This window comes from Rhinopithecus roxellana, chromosome 2 (genome assembly GCF_007565055.1).
Source record: "Rhinopithecus roxellana isolate Shanxi Qingling chromosome 2, ASM756505v1, whole genome shotgun sequence".
NCBI lineage: Eukaryota > Metazoa > Chordata > Mammalia > Primates > Cercopithecidae > Rhinopithecus > Rhinopithecus roxellana.
In genome coordinates this window covers 98536263-98555292 of record NC_044550.1, presented here as the reverse complement: position 1 = coordinate 98555292, position 19030 = coordinate 98536263, and the positions used below count along the sequence as shown (strand labels likewise).

At 39.5% G+C, this 19030-nt stretch overlaps 1 protein-coding gene across 12 annotated transcripts in view; it reads left to right on the top strand.

Annotated features, from left to right (window-relative positions):
• The window catches only part of DDX60L (DExD/H-box 60 like), a 119544-nt gene extending 115192 nt beyond the window's left edge, over window positions 1–4352 (top strand). For all 12 annotated transcript variants that reach the window (XM_030918211.1, XM_030918206.1, XM_030918198.1 and 9 more), the window contains 2 exons: window positions 178–240; window positions 3031–4352. In XM_030918211.1, coding sequence (XP_030774071.1) covers window positions 178–240; window positions 3031–3160 — 193 coding nt within the window. In that variant the 3' untranslated portion in view covers window positions 3161–4352. The remainder of the gene's footprint in view (window positions 1–177; window positions 241–3030) is intronic.
• Window positions 4353–19030: the final 14678 nt, after the last annotated feature.

The following is a 19030-nucleotide window of genomic DNA, read 5'->3' as shown; positions in this document are numbered from 1 at the left end:
GGTTTTTACCTATGCCTCTCAATTTCGTTATGATTAATACAATAGAATGAAGTCTTAACTGGGAATGTATTTGGCAGATAAATTAACTGCCATGGACAGACCACTATTAAAGTTTGAGTTAATTCTTTTATGTTTATGTTTTTATACTTTTTAATTAAGAAATGTTGTTCTCTTTAGGATGCGTATGGGGCAGCTTTTAAAGTGTTTGAAAGATTTTGCATTCAGCATTCAGGCTATCAGGTATGTTTCATGCTGAATTTGATTTTCTCAATTATTTAATGGTACTTTAACAAACATATAGCTGTTCCTTTGTGTAAGTTGATGATTCTCATGAAGGAGCACTCTGAAGATACCATTGAGCCTCCCAGGTTCTCTACAACTCAGTTGTCCAAAGCTCTGTAGACCCATTCCTCAGGACACTGTCACACTGTTTTTTTAATTAAGATTCATCTCAAATCCATTTGTAATTGAATTTCATTCAGATCAGAGCCTGGAAGGCACTTCCTCATGACTTCATAAATCTCCGTGCCTCACTGTACTCAAGTTCTACCAATGCTGAGCAGTCACACTGAGTCAAATAACTTCAGTAGGTCTCTGGTTTAGATCTACTTCAAAGCACTTAAGTCTTTCTCATACTCGGTGCCTTTCCCAGACCCTGACATCTCCTGTTGATTTCCTGTGTTCATCTGCCCAATGCTCAACAGAGACCCAAGCAAATATGAACTCTTTGTGAGCACTCCTTTCTCTATGCTCCATTAGACATATAGTTTTTGTCTAGCTCCATTTTCCTTGTCTCTAGTCCTTACTTCTTTATCAAGTGTATGTGGTTTTTCACATAAATTCAGTTTTGGAAGGAGAATATTTATTTAGAGTTCCTTGTTAGTGAGGACACATTTGTGGTTTTCCTTGGTCTGAGCTGAGCCTGACCCTTTGGGAAGCTTTCTACAAAGAGTGAAAGTCTTAGGATGGCCCTAAGTGGCTTATAGCTATCAGAGCTACAACCTCTTTGAGCAGCCTGAGAAACTTTGGAGATTTTAAACTTATCTCAAGAGTTTAAACAGGAAAAATAATTCCTTCATTCATTTTTCAATTATAAAAGTATCAAGGTCTTACTGTGTTAGAGGCACTGTTCCAGGCACTTCAATGTCATGGGAGAAACTTTCTTGTAGACAGTCATATGTGGTAAGTGCTATGATTGAGTTACACACAAAATACTAAGATAGCATAAATAACTTTATGATTAATGCTACTATAATCAGAAAAAGCATTATAGAAGATGTAATTTCCAATCAGGTCTTAAAGGAGAAGTGAAAATTCATTAAGTAGATTAATTATACTAAATATAATTCTAGCTAATTAGGATAATTAAGTAGAATAATTAGGGTAGTCAGATTTTAAGCAGGGAGAATAGTGTATCCAAATGTACAGAAATATTAAAGGTCCTAATGTATTCAAGGATAGGCCCCCAGCTAATGATGGTGAAGTACAGAATGTGGGGGTTGTGACAGGGATCAGGGAAAATGCTGAGAAGTGAGTGTGGAGTCTTTGATAGGAATTTGGTTGTATATGCGAAGGGTCTTATTTGTTATGTGATGAAGTATGGATTTAAAATGGTAGACAAAGGTGAGGCAGGGGAGTTTCTAAGGATGAGTATGACATAGATCTATGTTTTAGAGATATTATTCTGGCAGAGTATAGAGATTAACTCAAGAGGTAGAGAAAATGAAAGCAGGGAGCTAAAGCTGGAGGCTATACCCATATTCCAGGTGAGAGAAAATGAAGGCTTGAATTAGACAGTGGTGGCAGAAATGAATGATGAGAATTGGAGACATATTTAAGAGGAGGAACTCATGCAATGGGGAAAGAGATATTATGACAAATTGGGTTTCTAATTTGGTTAATTATGATGTTAATGAAAGTAAGGAATACATGATGATGACTTGGGAACTGACAATAAAAAAGTATGAGTTGGAATTTAAAATGTCACATGTGTTATCTATAAGACATCCAGGGGGAAACGTTGAGCAGTCAGAGAGAACAATAGGTTTGAAACTCTGGAGGAATTTCAGACTTAGAGATAAAGATGTGATCATTCCTAATATTCAGCCACTGAGGACTAGTAAAAAACTGAAACTCTGCTCAAGAGTCAGTAAGGTGGAGCATGAAGACAAAAAGGATGGCAAAATGTCAAATCACAATTGATTTCGGTGCTCGAATAGCATGTCAGGTAGCTGAGAGACTCACTTTTCTGTGTCTCCTCTCATTCACCCTAGTTTCTATCCTAAGATATATGGATAGGGACAGTTTTTTTTCACTGAATTGGGTGACTGTGGGTTTTTAAAAATAATTGGTCCAATATTAGGAAGTCCATATGGCTTTCATGAGATGCGTAGAGAGAAGAAAAGAAGTTGAATAACACCTCTAGGGTCCAAGAATATGGAATTCTGTAGTCTTACAATACTCACAGAGCAAGTTTAGGTATAATATAAAGAGGAACTGTGGCCAGACACGGTGGCCCACACCGGAAATCCCAGCACTTTGGGAGGCCAAGGTAGGTGGATCACGAGGTCAGGAGTTCAAGACCAGCCTGGCCAAGATGGTGAAACCCCATCGCTACTAAAAATATAAAAATTAACCGGGTGCCTGTAATCCCAGCTACTCAGGAGGCAGAGGCAGAAATTGCTTGAACCCAGGAGGCAGAGGTTGCAGTGAGCTGAGATCAGATCACGCCACTGCACTCCAGCCTGGGCGACAGAGCGAGACTCTGTCTCAAAAAAAAAAAAGAAAAAGAAAAAACAAAAGAACTGTGTAAAGGTATATATCTTTATTTTTCTCAAGATACATGACGTATGTTGTAAAGATTTTATAAGAAAGATAACTGTGCATTTTGTTAATACTCTGCATACTTTTTCTCCATATTTACATCTGATAGGTTTTGGGGGGAATTACTTCTGCTAACCTTTTAATAATATTGCTTGTTATCAAAATGTGGGCTCATTATTATTTTTATTATTATTATCATTTATGCAGTGATTCCTTGAGTGAACTATGTGAAAATGAGCATGACAATGTAGTCCTGGCATTTAAACAATTGAGTCAAACTTTTTATGAGAAACTTGAAGAAATGCAAACTCAAATGCATCAAAATCACTTAGGATAACACCATGGAAAACTTTCAAGTCTGATTATGTGGTATTGATCACATATCTTTGCAAGGAGAGATATATTTGAGCTTACGCAACGAAATGGAAACATTTTTTGTCTTGGAGCCAAACACAATTGAACTCAAATATTAGCTCTGCTCTTTTCTAACTGAATGACCTTAAGTTATGTCACACATCTGAGCTTTAACTTTATTTTTGGCAAAATCAGAGTAAAAATGAATACTTCTAGTTGTTTTGAGGATTAAATGAGATAATGTATGAAAAGTGATTGGGATTGGGTGGTGACTTAATTAACAGTAGTGGGTTTTTTGGTAGTTAAAGTTAATATATAGCAAAATTAGTTTCTCATTGTCAAGTTTTCAATACATCCCCAAGTTAACTGAATTTTAAATTAATGGTTAATAAATCACAAAGGACTCAAGTCAATTCTGAACATCTGAACAACAATTTGGTTATGTAAGAAGACTTCTGAGATTACAAGAAAGTCACTGCTGTAGACTGGATGTTTGTGCCCTCCCCTCCAAAATTTTTATACTGAAATTCTAACCCTCAATGTGATGGTATTAGGAGATGATAAGTCATTAGGGTGGAGTTCCTTGGATGTAATTAGTGACTTTAGCTGAGACACAAGAGAGCTCGCTCTCCAATCTCTGCTCACTGCCACTGGATGATACAATGGGAAGACGGCCATCTGCAGACCAAGAAGCAGGCCCTCCACAGAACTGAATCTACTTACATCTTGATCTTGAACTTTCCAGCCTCCAGAATTGTGAGAAATACATGTTTGTTGTTTAGCCATCTGGTCTGTGATCTTTTAAGAAAACAATTAACTGAAAACTTGGTATTGTTGTAATTTATGTAGTAAGCGACTTGGCACTCATCAGAAAATAAAGGGCATTAAATTGATTTGCTATTGTGTTCCTTATGTTAAATCTGTTAGTCCATCCATTTGTAGACACATATGCATTAGGTATTTTGCGTTCATTGCTGTCTATCTTTACTGCAGCCCTAGGTCACGTACTACAAAATCTGTTTTAGACCCAGACCTTGAACACAGAGCATTTCTTTCTCAGGATGAAAGACATAACCTTTTGTATCATCCAGAATGTAACAAGACACCATTTGTTGTATGGCATTACTTACAGATATATTGCATAGGCTTAGAAAAACACTTTGTCTAGAAAGGGAAAAGCCTCTATTCCTTAGAATTTAACCCAAAATTGGTTTATATCAGTAATGTGCCAAAATCTTACTTGTGACTGTTTTCTTAGGGCTAATCCTAAATTTTTTTATTTAAAATAAGCATATAGTAACAAACATAGTAGATATTAATCCAGCTTTATAGATAATAACTTTAAATATCAAAGGCTTAAACACAACAAAAAGACAGAGATTGTCAGAGTGGATCAAAACACAATAACCAACTATATGTTGTCTACAAGAAACCTTTTAAATGTAAAGACACATGTAAATTAAAAGTAAATGGATGTGACTTATAGTTTCTGGTTTCTCATGTAAGAAGCTTAAAATCAACCACTCCATCCTAATTAGTGAAAACAAGAACAAACTGAAAAATTGACAATTCTTCTAGATCCCTGAGAGAAGTGATGTCATGGGGCAAACTGTTCCCCCTCAAATTGGAGCAAAAGACAGGTGGATACAGAGAATCACAACACAATGAGGCAAAAACCTGCACAGGAAACAGTGCTGGAGCAGGAAAACCTGAACTTTAATGAACAAATTGCTAAGTGTGGGCACATCTGAGAGCTAAAAACTCCAGGGGGATACATTCACCTGGGAGCCATGTTTCTCTGTGAGTTTTATATCTGGGAAATGAACCAAGATCTTACCTTAAATATTGGAGAAAAATTCCCTCATGCTTCTGGAAGGAGGAAAATAAAATAAACTGTTTTAAAATGTGCCAGAGCGCTCTGTTCTTTTTAATAAGGTCTGCCCTCAGGAGAAACTAGTTACTCAGAGCCTAGCCTGCTGGAGTTTTATCAGAGACTAACTCACCTGTTAGAAGGGAAGTACCCAACTTCAGCCCACCCTAGCCATCCTACCCCACCTAAAGCAGGATGTAGAACAAAGTTGAGGAACACTTGTAAAGTTCATAGTCTCGAGGCACAAGCTCACTAAATGTCAGAAATAATTATTGTCATAAGTCTCTTCTTAATGGGAATATGTTCTGAGGAATACATTGTTAGGTGATTTTTGTTAGGTGATTATAGAGTGTACTTACATGTACTTAGATAGTATAGCCTATTATAGTCCTAAACCATGTGGTATAAACTATTACTCTTAGGCTACAAGACTGTATAGCATTTTACTGTACTCAACACTGTAGGTAACTGTAACACAATGGTAAATATTTGTATAGCTAAACACATCTAAACATAGAAAAGGTACAATAAATATATGGTATTGTAATCTTAGTAATCTTATGGGACCACTGCCATATATGCAGTCTGTCATTGACCAAAATGTCATTATGCAATGCATGACTGTATACAACTATAGACCACTCCCCCTACAACTTACCATCACATTACTAAAGACCTATTGTTTACAGCAGTTCTTTTTACCCAGTACATTATATCTGGCTCTCAAGAAAAAATTACTAGGCAAAAAGTTACTAAAAGGCAAAAAAAACAATTTGAAGAGACAAGCAAGCATCAGAATCAGACATGGCAGAAATGTTGGAATTATCAGAATGGAAATTTAAAATAGTTAATTTAAAATAATTAATTTGCTATGGGTTTCCATGGATAAAGTAGGCAGCAAGCAAGAACAGAGGGGCAGGCATTATCCAATTTATTGAGGGACAGAATAGAACAAAAAGGTAGAGGAAAGGCAAATTTGCTTTCTTTGCTTGAATGGATGCATCTGTCTTCTCCTGCCCTTAGACATCAGCATTCCTGATTCTGGGGCTTTTGGACTCAGAGTGGGACTTACACCATTGGCAACCCATTGACTCCATCACCAATCTTCAGGTCTTTGGACTGGGACTGAATTATACTTCCTGCTTTCCTGTTTCTCTAGCTTGCAGGTGGCGGATCACGGAAATTCTTGACTTTTATAACCACATGAGCCAATTCCTAAAATCAATCCCCTCATCTCTCTCTCTATATGTGTTCTATTGTTTCTGTCTCTCTGGAGACCCCTAGCTAAAACAATACCCTCTTAAATAAAATTCTGGAATTGCTATAAATTGTTTTCTTACAAAAAGGCAACATAAAGTATAAAAAGAAATAAAATGGATTCATGAGACTTTTGCTTAGGCTAGGAATTCAGTTAGATAATTTTAGTCAATTTAGGTTTGACCTAATATATTACTAAAAATGTTCCTGTGTTTGAGACTTAAAAATTCTGAAATTCAGAACGTAAATGATAATTACACATACTGTTTTTATTCTTCTTTTGCTTTGCAAATATAATTAGTTTTTGAAGATAGTGTCTTTATATGAAACATCCAGTGAAATTAAATCGATGATTTACCTTTTCAAAATAAAAATCTCGAAGGGGATTGGGCCAAGATGGCAGACTAGAAGCACCGCTCTTATGGAAAAGAAACAAAATAGCTAGTGAAAACTCACCCTGAAGGCTGATCATTAGAGAAACCACATTGGGATCCATCAAGGTAGCAGGGGGACAGAGCAGGGAGTTGTGAAGCCAGCACCAGCCTGTCTGGGCTTGTCATAGAGCCAGAAGGACCTCTCTGACATGAGACAGGGTAAGTGAGTAAGAGACCCCTGGGTTACTCATGTTCTCCACAGGTACCTGTGCAAAACTTGAAATGAGAGAATCTCCTTGCCTGATTCCCCCTGTCCACATTTCCCCTACCCTGCTTTTAGGCTGAGGCATAGAACCACCTGGACATTTAGTGGGGGCAACTCTTGAGATAAAGGGACCATCTACAAGCCTTGGGCCCCATAGCAGACCAGAATCTGGCATGGTAGCTCCAGTGGAGGCTGTAGTTGTAGTGCCTGGGAGTAGTAAGACTGCTGTACCCTACCTGCCAAATGGGAGTCGGTGCTGGTGCTAGCTTCTGGCCCAGTGGTCCTGATTTGATTTGAACTCAGCTGGCAGCTGCAGCCTCCCATTGTCCCAGGAAATGCCCAGACGGCAGGATGGGCTACCTCACCCAACCTTTTCACTGATAGCCAGAAGGGCAATGCTTGCTAGAGCTTCTGGCCCAGCGGTCACACTTGTGTGAACTCAGCCCTAGAGCATAGTCCCTTGTTCTAGGAAGCACCCAGATGTCAGGATTGGTGAACCCACCTATCCCTATCACTGATAACCAGGTGAGCCATGCCAGCTACAGCCTCTGGACCAGAGTCCTACACGGCCTGATTAAGTGAGGGGCTTCACCTCCTGTTGCTCTGGAAACAGCCCAAAGGCAGGGTGGGCAGCTCTACCTACCCCAGCTTCTCATAGCCAGATGGCCCACATCTGCTAGAACTTCCAGCCCAGTGGTCCCACTTCTGCCTGAACTCTCTGGGCAGGTGCAACCCTATGTTCTCCTGGGAAGCATTTGGACAGGAGATTAAGCCTGTTTGCCAATAGGAGTCTATCTGCCTGAGGGAGCCTTGTGGACCACAACACACTACAGAAGAATTGTGGGCATGGAGACAGTAATCAGAAGGGGATCCTGCAAAACCCAGGAGCAGAATTAAAAACAGTATACTGAACCCATATTATGCCATAATCAAATCCCCAAGGGCCTCAAAGAAGATGAAAGCAAAATAACCCATCTAAACGATGGCGGTGTCAAAGACTTTAGGAACATCAGTCCACACAGATGAGAAAAATCCATCTCAAGAACTCTGACAACTCAAAAAGCCAGAGTATCTTCTTGTCTTCAAACAACTACACTAGTTTCCCAGCAATGGTTCTTAACTATGCTGAAATAGGCTGAAATGTCAGAAATAGAATTCAGAATATGGATAGAAATGAAGGTCATCAACATTCAAGAGAAAGTCAAAATTCAATCTTAGCACTCTAAGAAATATATAAAAAAAATACAGGAGATAAAGACAAAAGGGCCATATTAAGAAAGAACCAAACTGAATTGATAGAGCTGAAAAACTCACTCCAAGAATTTCAGAATACAATTGCAAGTATTAACAGAATCAACCAAGCTGAGGAAAGAATCTCAGAGATTGCAGAACAGTTATCTGAAATATCTCAGTCAGACAAAAACAAAGAAAAAACAATAAAGAAGAATGAACAAAAACTCCAAGAAATATAGGATTATGTGAAGAAACCAAATCTATGGCTCATTCTTGTCCCTGAAAGAGAGGAAGTGAAAACAAGTAGCTTGGAAAACATACTTGAGGGTATCATCCATGAACATTTCCTCAACAATTTTAGAGAGGCCAACATTCAAATCCAGTAAATACAGAGAACCCCTTTATGATACTATGCAAAATGACCATCACCAACACACATTGTCATCAGATTCTCTAAGGTCAAAATGCAAGAAAAAAAATTGTTAAAGGCAGTTCTAGAGAAGGGGAAAGTCAGCTACAAAGGGAACTCTATTAAACTAACAGCAGACCTTTCAGCAGAAACTCTACAAGCCGGAAGATATTGGGGGCCTATATTCAGCAATCTTGAAGAAAATACATTCCACTGAAGAATTTCATATCCAGCCACGCTGACTTTCATAAGTGAAGGAGAAATAAGATCCTTTTCAGACAAGCAAATGCTAAGGAAGTTAGTTACCATGAAGCCGGCCTTCCAAGAGGTCTTTTAGGGAATGCTTTAAATATGGAAAGGAAAGACTGTTACGGTCACCACAAAACACACTTAAGTACGTAGACCATTGACTCTATAAAGCAACTACACAATCAAGTCTGCATGATAACCAGCTAACAACACAATGGTAATGAAGGTCATCAACATTCAAGAGAAAGACAAAACCCAATCCTAGCACTCTAAGGAATATAAGAAAACAATACAAGAGATAAAGACAAAAAGGCCATATTAAGAAAGAACCAAACTGAATTGATAGAGCTGAAAAATTCACTTCAAGAATTTCAGAATACAATTGCAAGTATTAACAGCTGAATCGACCAAGCTGAGGAAAGACTCTCAGAGATGGCAGAACAGTTACCTGAAATATCTGAGTCAGACATGTGCAGTTTAAAATCTGCACATGTCAATAATATCCTTGAATGCAAATGAGATAAATGCCCCAATTAAAAGGCACAGAGTGGCAAGTTGGATAAAGAAGCAAGACCCATCTGTATGCTGTCTATAAGAGACCCATCTCACATGCAGTGACACCAGTAGGCTCAAAGTGAAGAGATGGGGAAAAACTTACCATGCAAATGGAAAACAGAAAAATAGCAGGGACTGCTATTCTAATTTTAGACAAAACAGCCTTTAAATGAACACCAATAAAAAAAGACAAGGCCATACATGGTGGCTCATGCCTGTAATCCCAGCACTTTGGGAGGCCGAGGTGGGTGGATCACTTGAGGCCAGGAGATCAAGACCAGCCTGGATAACATGGTAGAACCATCTGTATTAAAAATACAAAAATTAGCCAGATGTGGTCACAGGCACCTGTAATCCGAGCTATTTGGGAGACTGAGGCATTAGAATTGCTTGAACCCAGGAGCCAGAGATTGCAGTAAGTCGAGGTCTTGCCAATGTACTCTAGCGTGGGTGATGGAGTGAGACCCTATGTCAGGGAAAAAAAAAAAAAAGACAAGAACATTTGTATTAGTCCATTTTCACACTGCTAAAAAGAACTATGTGAGACTGGGTAATTTATAAATAAAAGAGTTGTTTGTTTGTTTGTTTTTGTTTTTGTTTTGTTTTGAGATGGAGTTTCACTCTTGTCACCCAGGCTGGAGTGCAATGGTGTGATCTTGACTCACTGCAACCTCTGCCTCCTGGGTTCAAGAGATTTTCCTGCCTCAGCCTCCCAAGTAACTGGGATTACAGGCACCCACCACCATGCCCAGCAAATTTTTGTATTTTTAGTATAGATGGGGTTTCACCATGTTGGCCAGGCTAGTCTTGAACTCCTGACCTCAGGTGATCCACCTGCCTTGGCGTCCCAAAGTTCTGGGATTACAGGTGTGAGCCCGCATCCCTCCAGAAAAGAGGTTTCGTTGACTCAGTTCTGCATGGCTGGCGAGGCCTCAGGAAACTTACCATCATGGAAGAAGGCAAAGAGGAAGCAAGGCACATCTTACATTGTGGTAGGAGAGAGAGAGAGAGTGAAGCGGGAACTGTCACACATTGTTAAACCATCAGATCTTATGCAAACTCACTATTTCATGGGAACTCATGAGAACAGCATATAGGGGAACCTGTCCACATGACCCAATCACCTCCCCCACCAGGCTCTCTCTTGACATGTGGGGATTACAACTCGAGATGAGATTTGAGTAGGGATGCAGAGCCAAACCATGTCAATATTACATAATGGTAAAGAGTTTAATTCAACAAGAACTAATTATCCTAAATGTAGATGCACCCAAGACAGGAGCACCCAGATTTATAAAGCAAATTCTTTTAGACCTATGAAGAGACTTAAATGACTACACACGAATAGTAGGAGACTTCAATACCCCACTGACAGTATTAGACAGATCATTGAGGCAGAAGACTAACAAAGATATTCAGGATCGAATCTTGACATTTGACCACGTGGGCCTAACAGATGTCTGCAGAACCCTCTACCCCAGAACAACAGAATATGCATTCTTCTCATGTGCACATGGCATATACTCTAAATTTTGCTGCACAATTGGCCATAAAATAGTCCTAAGCAAACTGAAAAAAACAAAGTCATACCAACCACACTCTCAGACCTAGTGCAATAAAATATAAATCAATACTAAGAAAATCACATGAAAGCATAGAATTTAAACAACCTGCCCCTGAATGACTTCTTGGGTAAACAATGAAATTAAGGCAGAAATCAAGAAATTCTTTGAAACCAAAGATTGCAAAGATACAACATACCAGAATCTCTGGGACATAGCTAAAGCAGTGTTACGAGGGAAGTTTATAGCACTGAATGCTCATATCGAAAAGTTAGAAAGATTTCAAATTAACAACCTAACATCACACACAGAGGAACTAGAGAAATGAGCAAACCAAACCCAAAGCTAGCAGAAGACAAGAAATAACCACAATCAGTGCTGAACTGAAGGAAATTGAGATGTGGAAAACCACACAGAAGATCGTTGAATCTAATAATTGGTTATTTGAGAGAATAAATAACATTGATAAATCACTAGCCAGACCAATAAAGAAAAAAATGACAAAAGGGGCATTACCACTCATACTGCAGAAATATTAAAAAGCACTCGACAGAGGTGACCATAAACAACTCCATGCACACAAAGTGGAAAACCTAGAAGAAACGGATAAAATCCTGGGAGCATAAAACCTCCCAGGATTGCACTAGGAAGAAATATCCTGGTCTAGGATGGGAACAGACCAATAATGAGTTCCAAAATTGAATCACTAATAAAAAACCTACCAACCACGAAGAGCCCAGGACCAGATAGATTCACAGTCAAATTCTGTTTTCTATATGTGTGTGTGTGTGTGCGCGCATATATATGTGTATATATATATGTATATATTTATATATATGTATATATGTGTGTATATATGTGTATATATATGTATATATGTATATATATGTGTGTATATATGTGTATATATGTATATATATGTATGTATATATGTATGTGTATATACATATGTGTGTGTGTGTATATATATAGCTTGTACCATTTCTACTGAAACTGTTCCAAAACATTGAGGAAAGACTCCTTCCTAACTCATTTTATGAGGCCAGGATCATTCTGATACCAAAACCTAGCAGAGACACAACACAAAAAGAAAACTTCAGACCAGTATTCTTGGTGAGCATAAATGCAGAAATCCTTAACAAAATGCTAGCAAACCAAATTCTGCAGCACATCAAAAAGCTTATCTACCATGATCAAGTAGGCTTCATCCTTGTGATGCAAGGTTGGTTCAAAATGTGCAAATCAATAAACGTGACTTATCACATACACAGAATTAAAACCTAAAAACAAATAATTATCTCAATATATGAATAAAATGCCTTCAATAAAATTCAATGTCCTTTCATGTTAAAACCCTCAACAGATTATACATTGAAGGAACAGACTTCAAAATAATAAGACTCACCTATGACAAAGCCATAACGAACATCATACAGAATGGGCAAAAGCTAGAAGCATTCTCTTTGAAAAGCAGAACAAGATAAAAATGCTCTCTCTCAACTCCTATTCAACACAGTACTGGACATCCTAGCCAGAGGAATCAGGCAAGGGAAAAAAAGACATTCAAACAGGAAGAGAGAAAGTCAAACTATCTCTGTTTGAAGACAATATGATTCTATAACTAGGAAACCCCATAGTCTCTGCCCAAAAGCTCCTTGTTCTGATAAACAACTTTAGCAAAATTTCAAGATATAAGAATCGATGTAGTAAAATCAGCAACATTTCTATATACCAATAACATCCAAGCTAGAGCCAAATCCAGAATGCAATCCCATTTATAATTACCACAGGCCGGGTGCGGTGGCTCATGCCTGTAATCCCAGCACTTTGAGAGGCCGAGATGGGTGGATCACAAGGGCAAGAGATTGAGACTACCCTGGCCAACACGGTGAAACCCTGTCTCTACTAAAAATACAAAAAATTAGCTGGGTGTGGTGGCAGGTGCCTGTAATCCCAGCTACTTGGGAGGCTGAGGCAGGAGAATCACTTGAACCTGGGAGGCAGAGGTTGTGCCATTGCACTCCAGCCTGGGCAGAAGGAGTGAAACTCCATCTCAAAAAAAAAAAAAAAAAAAAACTTACCACAATAAAAATAAAATTTGTAGGAATACAGCTACCCAGGGAGGGGAAAGACCTCTACAATGAGAATTACAAAACACTGCTAAAAGAAATCAGAGACGACACACACAAATGGAAAAACAGTCATTGCTCATGGATAGGAAGAATCAATATTGTTAAAATGGCCATACTGCCCAAAGCAATTTGTAGGTTCAATGCTGTTTCATCAAACCAATGACGTTCTTCTCAGAATTAGAAAAAAGTATTTTTAAATTCATATAGAACCAAAAAAGAGCTCAAATAGCCAAGTCAATCTTAAGCAAAGAGAACAAATGTAGAAGTGTCACATTAACTTCAAACTATACTACAAGACTACAGTAACTAAACAGTGTGGTACTGGTACAAAAACAGACACATAGACCAATGGAACCGAATAGAGAGCCCAGAAAAAATGCTACAAACCTACAACCATCTGATTTTCAGTGAAGCTGGAAAAAACAAGTGATAGGGAAAGTACTCCACCTTCAATAAATGGTGCTAAGATAACTGACTAGCCATATGCAAAAGATTGAACCTGGACCCCTACATTATACCACCTACAAATATCAACTCAAGAAGGATTAAAGACTTAAATGTAACATGTAAAACTATAAAAATCTGGAAGATAACTTACGAAATACCATTCTGGACATAGGATCAGGTAAGGATTTCATGAAAAGACACCAAAAGCGGTTGCAACAAAAATAAAAATCAACAAATGGGACCTAATCAAACTAAAGAGCTTCTGCATAGCAAAAGAAACCATCAACAAAGTAAACAGACAACTTATAGAGGGGAGAAAATATTTTCAAACTGTGCATCTCACAAAGGTCTCATAGTCAGCATCTATAAGGAACTTAAACAAATTTACAAGCAAAAAACAACATCCTGTTAAAAAGCGGGCAAAAGACACAGGCACTTTTCCAAAGAAGACATGCACATGCAGCCAACAAGCATATGAAAGAATGCTTACCATTACTTACGATGAGAGAAACAAAAATCAAAACTACAATGAGATACTATCTTGCATCAGTCAGAATGGCTATTATTAAGAAGTCAGCAAATAACAGGTGCTGGCAAAGTTGTGTAGAAAAGGGAGCAATTATACACGGCTGGTAATTAGTTCAACTCTTTCAGAAAGCAATTTGGCAATTTCTGAAAGAACTTAGAATTACCATTTGACCCAGCAATCCCATTATTGGATATATACCCAAAGAAATATCAATCACTCCACCATTGAGACATATACACACACGTATCTATCACAGCACTATTCATGGTAACAAAGACATGGAATTAACCTAAATGTCCATCAGTGGTGGACTGAGTAAAGATAAAATGGTACATATATACCATGGAATACTATGCAACCACAAAAAAGAATGAGATTATGTCATTGCAGCAACATGGATGGAGCTGGAGACCATTATCCTAGGTGAACTAACACAGGAACCAAAAACCAAGTACCACATGTTCTCACTTGTTAAGTGGGATTTAGACATTGAGTACATATGGATACAAAAAAGGGAACAACAGACACCAGGGCCTACTTGAGGGTAGAGGGTGGGAGGTGGGTGAGAACTGAAAAACTACCTATTGGGTACTATGCTTTATGACCTGGGTGATCAAATAATCATACCCCAACAACACGCAGTTTACCTGCAAAACAAGCCTGCACATGTACCCCTGAACTTAAAAGTTAAAAAAATAATAAAAACAAGCAAAGAAAATGTAAACATTTGGTTGGGAGCAGCAATGCAAAATTCTAGTATAGTACTCTACTTGAAAATGTCATGGAGAACTTCAATAAAGAGGCATTAAAGAATGTAATCTTACAGTCTTTAAATTTCAAAGTTATGACGTCATCTTCAGACCATATATGATGGAAGACTGAGAAATGGTGTTATCCGAATACTTCCCTACAAGGGTGAAATAGCTAAAAATGAAGCTGAATGGAAAGTCTCGGGAAGTATATGATACTTAATGGAAGAGAGGTTTATTTCTGTCATTTTGTCAGGGGAATTTTTCTTCAAAATATGTTTGGATTTTATGGGCTAAATAAAATGTTTTAAATGAAAAAAAAAATCTCTGAATAAATAAAGACCTGAATGGACAACTCACCAAAAAGATATGTGGATAACAAGCATATGAAAACATGCTCGAGGGGGCGGAGCAAGATGGCCGAATAGGAACAGCTCCAGTCTCCAACTCCCAGCGCGAGCGACACAGAAGACCGGTGATTTCTGCATTTTCAGCTGAGGTACTGGGGTCATCTCACTAGGGAGTGCCGCACAATTCGTGCTGGTCAGCTGCTGCAGCCTGACCAGCGAGAGCTGAAGCAGGGCGAGGCATCGCCTCACCTGGAAGTGCAAGGGGGAAGGGAATCCGTTTTCCTAGCCAGGGGAACTGAGACACACAACACCTGGAAAATCGGGTAACTCCCACCCCAATACCGCGCTCTAAGCAAACGGGCACACCAGAAGAATATATCCCTCACCTGGCTGGGAGGGTCCCACGCCCACGGAGCCTCCCTCACTGCTAACACAGCAGTCTGCGGGATCTATCCGCAAGGCAGCAGCGAGGCTGGGGGAGGGGCGCCCGCCATTGCTGAGGCTTAAGTAGGTAAACAAAGCCGCTGGGAAGCTCGAATTGGGTGGAGCTCACAGCAGCTCAAGGAAGCCTGCCTGTCTCTGTAGACTCCACCTCTGGGGACAGCGCACAGCTGAAGACCAACAGGGGAAACAGCGGGGGCCGGTGCAGACGCGAACGACTCTGTCTGACAGCTTTGGGGAGAGCTGTGGATCTCCCAACTCAGAGGTTGAGATCTGAGAACGGACAGACTGCCTGCTCAGGTGGGTCCCTGACCCCTGAGTAGCCTAGCTGGGAGAAATCCCCCACTAGGGGCAGTCTGACACCCCACACCTCACAGGGTGGAGTACACCCCTGAGAGGAAACTTCCAAAGGAAGAATCAGACAGGTACACTCGCTGTTCAGCAATATTCTATCTTCGGCAACCTCTGCTGCTGATACCCAGGCAAACAGGGTCTGGAGTGGACCTCAAGCAATCTCCAACAGACCAACAGACAGTCCTTCTGACTGTCAGAAGGAAAACTATCAAACAGGAAGGACACCTATACCAAAACCCCATCAGTACGTCACCATCATCAAAGACCAGAGGCAGATAAAACCACAAAGATGGGGAAGAAGCAGGGCAGAAAAGCTGGAAATTCAAAAAATAAGAGCGCATCTCCCCCTGCAAAGGAGCGCAGCCCATCGCCAGCAACGGATCAAAGCTGGTCAGAGAATGACTTTGACGAGAGGAGAGAAGAAGGCTTCAGTCCATCAAACTTCTCAGAGCTAAAGGAGGAATTACGTACCCAGCGCAAAGAAACTAAAAATCTTGAAAAAAGAGTGGAAGAATTGACAGCTAGAATAATTAACGCAGAGAAGATCATAAACGAAATGACAGAGATGAAAACCATGACACGAGAAATACGTGACAAATCCACAAGCTTCAGTAACCGACTCGATCAACTGGAAGAAAGAGTATCAGCGATTGAAGATCAAATGAATGAAATGAAGCGAGAAGAGAAACCAAAAGAAAAAAGAAGAAAAAGAAATGAGCAAAGCCTGCAAGAAGTATGGGATTACGTAAAAAGACCAAACCTACGTCTGATTGGGGTGCCTGAAAGTGAGGGGGAAAATGGAACCAAGTTGGAAAACACTCTTCAGGATATCATCCAGGAGAACTTCCCCAACCTAGTAGGGCAGGCCAACATTCAAATTCAGGAAATACAGAGAACGCCACAAAGATACTCCTCGAGAAGAGCAACGCCAAGACACATAATTGCCAGATTCACCAAAGTTGAAATGAAGGAAAAAATCTTAAGGGCAGCCGGAGACAAAGGTCGGGTTACCCACAAAGGGAAGCCCATCAGACTAACAGCAGATCTCTCGGCAGAAACTCTACAAGCCAGAAGAGAGTGGGGGCCAATATTCAACATTCTTAAAGAAAAGAATTTTCAACCCAGAATTTCATATCCAGCCAAACTAAGTTTCATAAGTGAAGGAGAAATAAAATCCTTTCCAGATAAGCAAATGCTTAGAGATTTTGTCACCACCAGGCCTGCCTTACAAGAGACCCTGAAGGAAGCCCTAAACATGGAAAGGAACAACCGGTACCAGCCATTGCAAAAACATGCCAAAATGTAAAGACCATCGAGGCTAGGAAGAAACTGCATCAACTAACGAGCAAAATAACCAGTTAATATCATAATGGCAGGATCAAGTTCACACATAACAATATTAACCTTAAATGTTAATGGACTAAATGCTCCAATTAAAAGACACAGACTGGCAAACTGGATAAAGAGTCAAGACCCATCAGTCTGCTGTATTCAGGAGACCCATCTCACATGCAGAGACATACATAGGCTCAAAATAAAGGGATGGAGGAAGATCTACCAAGCAAATGGAGAACAAAAAAAAGCAGGGGTTGCAATCCTTGTCTCTGATAAAACAGACTTTAAACCATCAAAGATCAAAAGAGACAAAGAAGGCCATTACATAATGGTGAAGGGATCAATTCAACAGGAAGAGCTAACTCTCCTAAATATATATGCACCCAATACAGGAGCACCCAGATTCATAAAGCAAGTCCTTAGAGACTTACAAAGAGACTTAGACTCCCATACAATAATAATGGGAGACTTCAACACTCCGCTGTCAACATTAGACAGATCAACGAGACAGAAAGTTAAGGATATCCAGGAACTGAACTCATCTCTGCACCAAGCGGACCTAATAGACATCTATAGAACTCTCCACCCCAAATCAACAGAATATACATTCTTCTCAGCACCACATCGCACTTATTCCAAAATTGACCACATAATTGGAAGTAAAGCACTCCTCAGCAAATGTAAAAGAACAGAAATTATAACAAACTGTCTCTCAGACCACAGTGCAATCAAACTAGAACTCAGGACAAAGAAACTCAATCAAAACCGCTCAACTGCATGGAAACTGAACAACCTGCTCCTGAATGACTACTGGGTACATAACGAAATAAAGCGGAAATAAAGATGTTCTTTGAAACCAATGAGAACAAAGATACAACATACCAGAATCTCTGGGACACTTTTAAAGCAGTGTGTAGAGGGAAATTTATAGCACTAAATGCCCACAAGAGAAAGCAGGAAAGATCTAAAATTGACACTCTAACATCACAATTAACTAGAGAGGCAAGAGCAAACACATTCAAAAGCTAGCAGAAGGCAAGAAATAACTAAGATCAGAGTCAGAACTGAAGGAGATAGAGACACAAAAAACCCTCCAAAAAATCAATGAATCCAGGAGTTGGTTTTTTGAAAAGATCAACAAAATTGACAGACCACTAGCAAGGCTGATAAAGAAGAAAAGAGAGAGGAATCAAATAGATGCAATAAAAAATGATAAAGGGGATATCACCACTGACCCCACAGAAATACAAACTACCATCAGAGAATACTATAAACGCCTCTACGCAAATCAACTAGAAAATCTAGAAGAAATGGATAATTTCCTGGACAATTACACTCTCCCAAGGCTAAACCAGGAAGAATTTGAATCCCTGAATAGACCAATAGCAGGCTCTGAAATTGAGGCAACAATTAATAGCCTACCCACCAAAAAAAGTCCAGGACCAGATGGATTCACAGCTGAATTCTACCAGAGGTACAAGGAGGAGCTGGTACCATTCCTTCTGAAACTATTCCAATCAATAGAAAAAGAGGGAATCCTCCCTAACTCATTTTATGAGGCCAACATCATCCTGATACCAAAGCCTGGCAGAGACACAACAAAAAAAGAGAATTTTAGACCAATATCCCTGATGAACATCGATGCAAAAATTCTCAATAAAATACTGGCAAACTGGATTCAGCAGCACATCAAAAAGCTTATCCACCATGATCAAGTGGGCTTCATCCCTGGGATGCAAGGC